We start from the raw sequence: 11,282 nt of genomic DNA, 5'->3' as shown, positions 1-11,282 counted from the left end.
AGAACCAGCCTGAGGAACCAGCCTGAGGCTCAGTGCCTTAGAGGATTCGCGTGCTGTCGTGTCGTCCCCCTGGATTTGCTGGAGCTGGGCAGTTTCCTGGCGGTGAGCCATACCTGTGCCACCTTTGCTGTTCCTTGCCCCTTCTATCCTCTGTTGAGGCAGTGAGTTATAACTCACTGAACAGTGAAAGAACACTACAGCAATGCACGTGTCTCTAGAAGAACTGCAAGATCCATGTAGGTGCAGAGCTCGTGGGGAGGTTTCTGTCGGCATTTCAGTTTTCTGGTTCCTGTTTCATGTGCGTCATTTGTCACGAATGTGCAGGGAAGGGGCAGAAAAAGGGGTGGGTGAAGGGATGGGAGACGTGGCAGTCACTAGATGGCACAACAAGCACGTCTGAGAGCAGCCGAGGGCCTGTGGGGGCCTCGGCCGTGCATTTCACAGGCTTTAGCTGTAAAGGTTTTTGTCCTGCCTGTAAGCTGTGAGCCCTGTTGACCCGGGCAGTCCATCCGTTCCTGCCGTTCCCAAGTAGTAAGAATCAGGTGTAAGGTTGTATAGAAGAGCAAGCTCTTTCCTTAACCCTGTCTCTCCACAGCTTCAGTAACTGCTCTTTTTCAAAAATAAAGTCTTAAAGGCTAATTAAAGTGGTAAATAGAACAATTGAAGTCTGGTGGCCTCCTTTTGGAATACAAACCACGCAGTGAGGGCTGCCTGCAGTGAGTTGCGAGGAGGATGATGGCATGCTGGCACGTGTGCGAGAAATCAAACATTTCACCGAATCTTCAGTTAATTGTGCTCCTTTGCATGTTCTACATTTGACCACACATATGAGAACACGTCTCACCAGATTAATCTTTTTCAAGTACTGATAAAACACCGTGTAGTATCAATCACTCTTGAAAAGAAATTTCACTCAATATTTTTAAAGGAAAATGCCACTTTTTTGCCTGTTTCTGAATACAAATGATCTTTACCCCGTCCTGAAGAACTCCTTCCCCAAGAAGTGACTGCACCTGCTCAGTATGATTTGGGTCTTTATGAGAGTATTAGACTTACTGGGAACATCTCAGAGACAATTAGAGAACTGATATTACAAAGTTATGCCGGATACAGTGATGTGTGGAATGGTACAGTTTGCTCCCAAAGGGAAATTTGAGCTTCTGTGTCCCTTAACAGATGTTGAGCATGATCTAGGTTTGTGCTGGTGTAAACAAGAATATTTTAGCTGCTGTTATTTGGTCAGGCTCATCACACTTCCCCATACGAAGAGTGTTCACAAAGGGAAAACATTCAGGTCAGTCTAAAGCAGTTCAGTTTACAGTGCTTCAAAAGTTAATTTGTTTTCATCCAGCTAGTTGCAATAGGAAGAGGTTTTGGGGACAAATTAAACCTTTCTGCAATTCTACAGGTGCTCTTGGGGTCTGCATTTGTATCAGTAATGGCTCACAGTGAATGAATGCAAACAAGCAGTAGCACAGAAGGACTTGCTCCAGCAGCAAAGTCAGACCTGTACAGCCCCATCCTGCCACTGGGATATAAAAGCTCAGCCAACAAAACCCCACATCTGTTAGGTAACTCCTCCTCTGCTGCATTCAAGATCCTTTGGCAAACAGTGAGTAAATAAGTTGTAAAATATATTTGTGTGTTGTGGTAAGTCTTAACTGTGAATTTTAGCACCTGGTCTGTTGCTAAGTTGGTCATTGCTACTGATGTCCGAGAAACTTCAGTGGGAGTATGGCTGAGGAAGGGGACACAGTTGGCCCCATAGCCATGGCACAGCCCTATCAGAAATGTGTTCCAGTTGGGGTCACCTGTGTTCTCCGACTTCTTGTAATAACTTCAGTGCCATTTAGAATGTTTAGCAATGGAATCTGCTCTCAGCACAGGAGAGGTAAATGCAAATTATGCCTGTCTACTTCTCAAGGTATTCAAGTAGCATGTTCTTCACAAAAATGACTTACTGAAAAAAAGGTTTAAAATATCTGAAATTTAACAGCGTTGAGTTCAGTATGGACTTTGTAAGTAGAGTGTAAGCAGAGTGAAAAATCAGACTGTTCTTGGGAAAATCAGAATGTTCTTTGTAAATATTCCCTAAACTAAATGGTCAGTTAATTTAACTTAATGCTGTTTTTTAAATTGGCCTAAATTCAATTTTATAATTTAATGATAGATTTTTTAAAAATTCATTTTAAATCTCTTTAACACTGAAATGCATAGCATGAACCTCAACATTAGCACAAACCTACAACGTTAATGATCTTTGATTTTAATTTATCAGAGAAAATGTTTTTGTTTGTTTGTTTAGGTGGATCTAAACCAGAATTTCCTGTATTTTTCATTTTGTTCGGAGAACTGAAATATTTTCATATTGCTGTTCAGTTTACCAAAGCTCATATATTCAATATACTCGAGTTGCTTATACTGAACATTTTGATACATAACAAATCTGTTTAATTAGTCTGTGTAGACGGGAGAGAAGCTACATTTCTATGCCAAACCCATGATTTTTACTGTGTTTGCAGTCTCATCAATCTAAACTGACAGCCTGATGGTTTGTAAGAGTGGCAGCTGACTACTTGTTGATCCCCTTTTATCTGATTTGTCAATTAACTACTTCGGTACCTGCAAGCCAGTCATCATCTCAAATTTGTTTGGTCCCTTAACACTGCTGAATAATCTGTCATATTGCTGCTGAGTGTCATATTGGTCCTGAGTGCCATGGAATGGCAGCACTTACATAAAGTAGGCGAATTATGAGGAAGAGAGATAGGAAGATTCAGAATTCCTTTGCATTTACATTTAATTTAATGGTTTAACTGTAAGAGCTGTACACCGCAGTGCCTGGATTCCGTTCAAGGCTCATTTCAAATGTCAAGTACACCACATTTGGGTGCTGTCTCTTCTAGCATCTCTTGTCTTCTCTTTTGTCTACAGACTTGTGCAACAACCAATCCCCTTATTGAAGACAGCATGTCTAAAAGCAATAAGCAGAATACCCCCACCAGTTGGTATTTGACAGGAAATGATTTATGATTTTTTTGCAGGGTTGTTGTTGTTGCTTTCTTGTTCAACACCACTTGCTTGTTCAAAGAGCTTGCTTTTTGTCTTGACTGCTTTAGCTCAGAGAACCGTTCATAAATTCTTACTATATTTTTCATCTGTCTTGACTTTTCTCCTCTTCCTCTTCTTTTTTCACAAAACTTCAGACACCCCACACAGTACGAGCTTCAAAATCAAGAGGGAATTTATGGTGGAAACATATGCTTATCTGTGAAAATTACTCTAAATCAGCAAACATATTTCAAGCAGATTCTTCAGATCACTTTCCCTAGTTTTCCCAGTCATAATCTAATGTTTTCCTTATACCAATCAACTATTAAATTGTCTATGCTGCATCATATTCATTACATCCATTACAGAGTGAGGATGTCAACTAACTATGGCATGTTGGATCCTCATTTACCCCTATTCCATTTTGCAGGGGTATTTGTGCAATTTATTCAGTCCAGATTCCCCCTCTTTCCAATGCATATGAACAGGAAGAATGTGAGGGAATGTTAGCTGTAAGTGAGGAAGGTGTTCCTTCCATCTCTCAACCCTTCTGTGACATACTGTTGTCTGGTTCACTGGCCATCAGTACAAACCACAGTGGCTGAAATACATTCAAGAGCTGTTTTCACCTTTTGGCTGGGATCATTCCATTATATTGGTATCTGTCATGCCCCATCTCTATCAGAAACTGGTATCCCGCTCTAGCATACCAATACATTTTATGATCTAGTAACACTCCTTCAGCTGGTGCTCCTTCCATCTTGTGGAAGCAGACAAGGTGAATTGTCTGGTACCTGACAAATGTCCTTTCCTTGGTTTCCTTCTTAGGACTTTTAAGCTGTATTGGTTTCATCAAGGAAACAAAGCATGAATGTCTTTACACAGGTCTAAAAGTAATCTTAAGGCAGGTAGATTAATTCATTTTTCTCAAGGAGTTTCCCATCTGGTTTTGTTGAAGGTCTCTGTGTCCACCCCTTCCTCATTACCCTGCAGGAGTGGGGAGTTCATGTTGTTCTTACTGGAAGGGGAGAGAGGCTTCTGCACCCTAATGCTAATAGTCCACATACCCCTTTCCTAAAATCAAAAGGATTTCGCTGTCTTCATTTTTTGTGTCATGTCTCTGTACAATCTAGACCTCACACAGCCTCATCCCTCTTGCATTCTCCACTTGACTTCTTTAGATCATATTTTTTATTTATAACAATGTCCTGAGTGATGCTTTAAACTTGCAGCTGAGACCCTTTGATGTTAACTGGTGAGTTACCAGGGAAGCAGTGACTCTACTTTATCTGTGATGATGATACTTTTTTCAAACTTTTTTCAAACTTTTTCAACTGATGAGCCATTATAAGTAGTAATAAACGTGTTCATTGGCGCCATATGTCCCTTGGAAACACTCAGCCCTTACTAATTACAGTGGGTCAGCAAAGAGGTCAAGGCTCATAAGTGTGTGGGGGGGGGCGTAGAACAGTAATAGTGAGAGGTGTTGAAAATAGTTGCAGGAAATATTAACTATACAGCTGATTCACATGAACTTTCTGCTCCCATTAAAAACAAAGCTCGTTTTGAAGTAAAATCTGTGCTTTAGGAATCAAACTCCCTTATGTCTCAGTAACTGGTAATACCCAGAAATATAAAACTGTAGTGGAATCAACAAAAAACTCATCTGGCGAGGTTGTTTTAGTCTCAATTAAAGCTGGAAATAAGATTTTGCATGACTGCTGCCACATTAGGGCCATTGCACGGCTTTGCTCTGTGGATTTAATTCAGATTCTGCAGAGGAGATTTTTCTACTGACTTCCATGACCTTTGTACCAAGTCTGCTGCTGGTTTGTTCTCATTGAAGAGCCCCAGCCTGCTTGACAGACAGGTAGTGCACCTCCTCAGGGAACTGTGCAACTGCAAGGCCTGGTTCTGCAGTTGTCACAGTGTGAGTGACAGAGCAAAGCTAGTTACTTGTGAATGTTAGCATGGATACTAAATTCTCTTAAGTTCTAATAAAAAGTGACAGTTAGGGGAAGGTATACAATAAAAATAAGATGATGAGAGAGATGTGCAATTAACAAATTCTTATAACTAAACGTATTGCTAAGAGATTGCACTATACTTACTATTCAAAGAAGCATAGCATTATAGTATAAAAGCTGGCTATTTTCTGCTTAGTCCCTTAGCCAAACTCCAGAGCCAAAAAGCTTTTAGGGTCTGGATAAATCTGACAAATACTTAACTTCGAACTTGTGCTTGTATAGGCTTCATAATCACAAAAGTGTCAAATCCCCAGTGGCAGTCAGTGCTCTGAGAATGATGTCTGTAGGAGAAAGAGTGTACTTGGCCTCTTAGTATGTCTGCAACATTGCAGATAACAGGAAGAAATTAATAAATAGAAATGAAATTTTCATGCAGATACTGGGAGAAAATGTCCTTTTGATTAAAAAAAAAAAATCTGGACAATTTGAAATACTACATTGAGTTATTTTTAAAAAAAAAGAACTTTTGAAATATGTAATCCTTGCTGTCACCCATGTTTACCTACTTGATAATTTTTTCATTCATGTTTTTCACTTATTTTGAACATTTCATAGCAAGTAGTGTTCCCCAGGGTTTAAACAGCATTCATTCATTGCCAAAAATGGTATATGAAATGGTATCCTTCAGAGTAATCTTTTTTCCCTGATAAAATGCAAATGAAACATTTTTAAAGGCATCATAAATAGAAAGTGTGCTGAAAGAAGTTGAAGTATATGGAATGTCCCCAGCTATCTTCTCTAAGGATTTCTTCAGCACTTGTTTAGTAGAAACCCCCTGTCAATAGAAGAGGTGTGCCCGTTGTCGCATACTGAACAGCATATTACCTCCAAAGTTAAAAATTGTTTGATAGACCATCTGAAGTGTTGATCAGCTTGTGAGCATCTACCTTCAGTGAAACTTGTGACATGATTAATTATTTTTCTTCAGGGTAGCTAAACCATATGGCAAAGCTGACTTCTGTAACTGAGGTGCTCCAAGTCAGCTAATGTGTCTCAATGGTATTGAGGATGAATGTTGGTGGAAAATTTACTCATTTGTTCGTAAAAATAACATTCTAGCAAAATATTGATGTGCTGTAACCTCTTTGAATGAACAAGAAGTGATATGAGTAACTCAGTGTGCTCAGTAACTGCATATCAATTGCAAAAATCAGTAAATCTATTGTTTAGACCCACAAACAGGAAATCAGCTTCTCATCAAGTTCCCTGTGAAGTGGGCGACACGACTGCTGTGAGTTTAGCCCAGACACATAGTTTTGTGTGTCATACAGGTGGAAGATTTGAAAAGGGAGTCTATCATCCTTCTACTTCAGTAGTGGAACAGTTTTACGTACAAGCGTGTGCTGACCACCAACATGCAAGGAGATTGTATGTAGAAAAATACACTTTGATGTTAATTTATTTAGCTTGAGTTGGTTGTATGTTTTTCACATTACTGCACTGTGTTTGCACAACCAATAAGGACACCAGAGTTGACTATTCATGTTTATTGGATAATTCATATCAAAGGAACACTTTTGAAAGTCTGACCACAGAAAATAAAAGCATTCCTTTGAGAGGAGAGAAATCAGAAATCCTCACTGGAAGGAAAGGATCTCTTTATTATTAATTGTCTGAGGAGAAGGGATGTTTTCAAGTGGCATGACTGAAGTGTGGACACACCAGGGTGGGAGTTCTAGTGTGGGCTGTACACAGTCAGGAGGGTCACAATGTGTGCTTGAGATGTTCAGGGATGCATTAACCCTTTGCAGTCTGTCGCCTCTTAGGTGTAAAAGGTTTTCCTGTGCCAGTTCCAAGTCAAACTGTGAAGTCACTCATCTGTTTTGTTCCAGTTGAAACTGTTTCTGTCTCTTTATAGTGCTTACTGTCTGGACAGGTTATAGTGTACAAGGACTCAGGTCTCCAGAATGTTATCATTTAGAACTGAAAACTTGCTCTATTTCATTTTGAAACAATTTGCATATGTTCCTTTTTCTCCCTCACTATTTATTTACTGATTTCACTGATGTGAGAGGAAACCATATAGTTATTCTACTTCAGTAGCATCAGAACAGAAATTTAAGAGCCTGTTTTATTAATTTAGGAACACATAGCTGGATTGTTCTGGGGTCTGAGCTCCTAAGAAAATAAGCACTCTTCCTAAAGTGGGGGAGTTGAAGATTCTCAGTACTTGCCTTTTCCATTCAGATGGTTCCTTTGCTTTAAGTGTGTGACAAAGCTATTAACTTGGATGGGAACATTAACACACTGAAAGATAGGTGCAGAGGTCAGCAACAGGAAGCCAAAAGGGAGTGAATGGAATGTTTTGGTGATCTGGCAGTTTACTTCACCAAATGCAAATGCTACACAATTATTTTCTTATTCCTCTGTTTCACTCTCCCATGCTGATCTCTTTCCTGGGTGCTGACGCTTTTCTTCTACCCTGTCTCTGTTAACATCTACTAAATCAAGCAACAAGCTGCCTTTGTGACAGGTAAATGACCCCTGAAGGTTGCAGGGGCCTATATCATCTGAGCTGTCAGAATTCCAGTGCCTTTTTCCAGGATGCTGGTGTTTCTCACCATATAGGTCTACCTCATAATTCCAGCCTCTTTCGCTGGGATGCTGGTGCTTGTACATAGGATATCTTCTGCCTCGATGTTCTCTTTGGGTTAACTCATTCATGTAGGTTAGCTGTGCCCTAGGGCTGTTAGCAAACTGATCCAACAGTGACTTTCTGCCAGGAGGCTGTTGCCTTTTCAGCTCCAGATAGATACCAAGGTCATCTATGTCTCTTTTTCCTGGATGCTGCCTCTTCTGAATGTCTCCATAAGATGTGTCTTTCTCAACATCTCTTTTTCCAGGATGCTGTCTCTTCTCCAGGTTGCTTAGGTACTTTTTCCCAGGGTGTTGTCTTTTGGAAAGCCATTGTAGCAGAGGGGCATTTGATTCTGTCCAAGGAAAAGAATAACGTTAATGAGACCCCATAATACTGACTAAGGAAGTTGTAATAGGAATTTGTGGAGCAGGATCATAATCTGTTGCTCTTTGAAAGCCAACTCAGTTTTTCCAGCTAACAGTCATAACAGTCATAACAGTCATATTAGTATCTCTTACTCATTCTTAAGCTCTTCTTAGTATTTCAGGTCTTGGATCAACACAACCAATTCTCAGCATTGATGCAAAGAGGGAAGATGGCTTTTCCTGTGGGCCCTTGGGGCCAGCTCATCTTCCACTGTGGAAGGACCCTGTGCTCCTTTTTTGCTGGCAGGCACCTATGTGGTGTTTCTTGCAATCCCTGAGTCTGATCTTCCACTGCTGTGACTAGTGGTAGCAGAGCATCTACAAGGTAGGAGCTTCAGACAGTGAAGCAGCCTCTAGCATTCCCAGCCATGGAAAAAGCCCACTTTTCCTGGGGAGTAGGAAGGATTGAGGTAGTAGGTGAATGGCAGCACCCCCACCTCGAATTTACATTAGGTATAGGATCCACAACTGCAGAATGTCCTTCATGGGTCCTCTTAGAGCTTCCCTAGGGAAGTACCTGCCAGACAAGCAGGTTTTCTGTGACAGGCTTCTACCGTTTTATTATGCAGCAGCTGCTTAGTGATAGTACGGCCTTTCCTGAGAAAAGAGATCTTAGAGAAGAAAGCATCTTTGAAGAACTGTCAGTGTATTGCAGCAGCCCTCTTATCCTTCCCCTCCCCTTAGTTCTAGTGCTAAGTGTGAACATCAGAACCTGGAAATGATACCTTGGATCTAATGATCTCAGCCAAGTGCTATACCATCACCAAATGGGTGTCCCCAGTGGAATATATACCTTTATTAATCTCTTCTTCCTTTTCAGCTTTCTTGAGGACAGACTGAAGAATGAGGCTTTCAGATCTCTGAAGGATGTCATCCAGGGGATTTCTTCCCATGTTCTCACTCTCCTCTGGAAGGAGATGTCCCCCATTGAAGCAAACACCACACAAGGTCAAGCAGAGGAGTAGCAGTGACAGCTGGATAGATGGCATTGTGGGACAGGGGTTCCTGCAACTTCCGTTGGACAGAGAACAACAGGGGAGGAGGATGGAGCAAGCAAACCTAGCAATAACAGGAATATTTCCAGACACTGAAAAAAACAAATATGGCACTGCTGCAGGGATTGAAGTCTCTTAGGGTCTTTCCTCATTTCTGTTACTAACCTCTCAGTTTGTTTTTTATCCTCCAAAGGATCTAAATTCTTCATAATTAAAACCAGGCAGTTGTTCATTTTTCTGGCAGAATAAATATGATATGAACATCCTAAGGCACAGGTGATTCTGAAAACAGTGATTTTACTCTGCTGTCTGCCAAGAGGCAAACTTAATTTCCCCCTTGAACTATGTACCCACAAGGTACAGACACCTACACCTGCTATTTCCACCAGGCAATTCCCTTTGCTAAGAGTTCATTTTAAAATGATACTGGTATTAGCAGCAATTCCATTCCACCTTTAGTTAAAGCCAGACCTAAATAATCCCCTAGTTTTTAACTGGGGTTTTTTATACATTTAAAGTAGCCATGTGCCTGGGTATTTGTCAGGATAAGAAGACAGCTATGCTCTGTGGGGCAGGGGGATTTCTTGCATGGAAAGAAATTAGGGAAGTACCTCATACTTTTTTCAGAGACATAATAATAATTGTATCCTCTATTACCTCTTGCCCAGATACCAAGTATTTTTCTATTTCTTCTAGCTAGCACTGAATTCCTAGCACACTTAGGGATTTATTTTACAGTAAGCAGAGTTCCTTCAGTAGAATGGAATACATCTTTAATACTACTATAGCAGTCATTTAGCTTAATTATATCTTCAGAACATAAAAGAAATGCACAGTTTTATGAAGTCCTACAAATATCTAAAATAGAGAATAAGTTTATTACCTTACTTATTGGCAGGTTTTTATTACTTCTGATGAAATCCTTGAGTAACAGCCCTAAGAACATTGCATAGGCTGTTTGACTCAGAGCAATCTTTAGACAGAAAGGTAGAATCTGCTAAAAAGGAAATTACTTGATTAATTACCTGATTTGTAGTTTCAGATTTTTGCTTGATGCATCTGCCAAGTCCTTTAAAGCTGTTTGTGCCTCTGAGCTTCAGAGTTGCCCTTTTGCTGCCGCAGGCACACGGAGTACCCAACAGAAGCGTTGCTGTGTGCTCTCTGGATGGCTCACATCTCTGTACTTATACTGTACTGCCTCTGGACCCTTTATGCAAATAGCTCTGAGGTAATTTAAGGGATATGATGTGTTCTTTTTTTTTTGTTTGTTTTTTTCCTGCTCTCAGAGAGCTACATTTTGAATTCATTTTAAGATTCACACAGTTATCTGCTGGCCTCCATATGGCCATGCTCGACTCCCAGAAATTATTTTCCCATTCTCTGAAGAGATTATGTTGAATTTTATGTAACTCAGCATAAAGAAAAGGAGGTTTTCTTTGCTTAACAAAACTAAGCTTGTTTGTCCTCTACTAAGCAAGGGTTTTGGAGTAGATGCAGAGAGGTAGGTAATTAATTAGGCTAGGCAAGAAAGACAATTGGCATATGTTCTTTTTTATCCCTCACTATTTATTTACTGATTTCACTGATGTGAGAGGAAACCATATAGTTACTCTACTTCAGTAGCATCAAAACAGAAATTTAAGAGCCTGTGGCAAAAATGTAATGGATTATATTTAAATAAATGTATTAAGTGTATAAGAACATGGGTTCTTGTTCTGAATGACACAATACAGTTTCTGGCATACAATTCCATATTTTCTTGGCATAAGCTTCCACAGAGTATTTTAGAATATGGCGTGCACAGCATTAAGTATTAAAACGTGTTTATGTTGCTGCTACGTGCTTCAAAAAGCATTGTACTATTGTAACTAGAAATAAGACTCTCTGGTCTCTAACCCATCTGTCTATTTAAGATATTGCTCCACACAGTACTGCACAGCTGCTTGGCATTTCCTAGGTGTAATAACTCCTTAAGGTCTCTCCGGCACGATACCTGAGTTTAAACAATTACTGTGTTGCCCTGTAAATGAAAGTGGGCATTGATAAAATGGGAAACTGCCTGGTTTCATTCTCATTAAAATCTGCTTCTTGACACTTTTGAGCTTATCTTTAGAGAACATGGATGAAGTCCTGTGTTACAATTACATCCCCATGCAAAGCTCCTCAGCAGGTGCAAAATTATATTCACAGTGCAATGCCCAGGACT

At 40.1% G+C, this 11,282-nt stretch overlaps 1 protein-coding gene across 1 annotated transcript; it reads right to left on the bottom strand.

The window, feature by feature from the left end:
- Positions 1–6,550: 6,550 nt before the first annotated feature.
- TRH (thyrotropin releasing hormone) lies at positions 6,551–10,186 on the bottom strand. The gene is made up of 3 exons (XM_010390298.4): positions 10,102–10,186; positions 8,875–9,092; positions 6,551–8,008 (listed from the first exon to the last, which is right to left on the bottom strand). Exons 2-3 carry the CDS (start codon positions 9,068–9,070, stop codon positions 7,437–7,439), a joined length of 768 nt encoding a protein of 255 aa, XP_010388600.2. The 5' UTR covers positions 9,071–9,092; positions 10,102–10,186; the 3' UTR covers positions 6,551–7,436.
- Between the last annotated feature and the right edge of the window lie 1,096 nt (positions 10,187–11,282).

Source organism: Corvus cornix, chromosome 12 (assembly GCF_000738735.6).
Source record: "Corvus cornix cornix isolate S_Up_H32 chromosome 12, ASM73873v5, whole genome shotgun sequence".
In the NCBI taxonomy this organism is placed as follows: Eukaryota; Metazoa; Chordata; class Aves; order Passeriformes; family Corvidae; genus Corvus; species Corvus cornix.
Note: the sequence above shows the minus strand (reverse complement) of the source record. Positions and strands in the feature narration are given on the sequence as shown.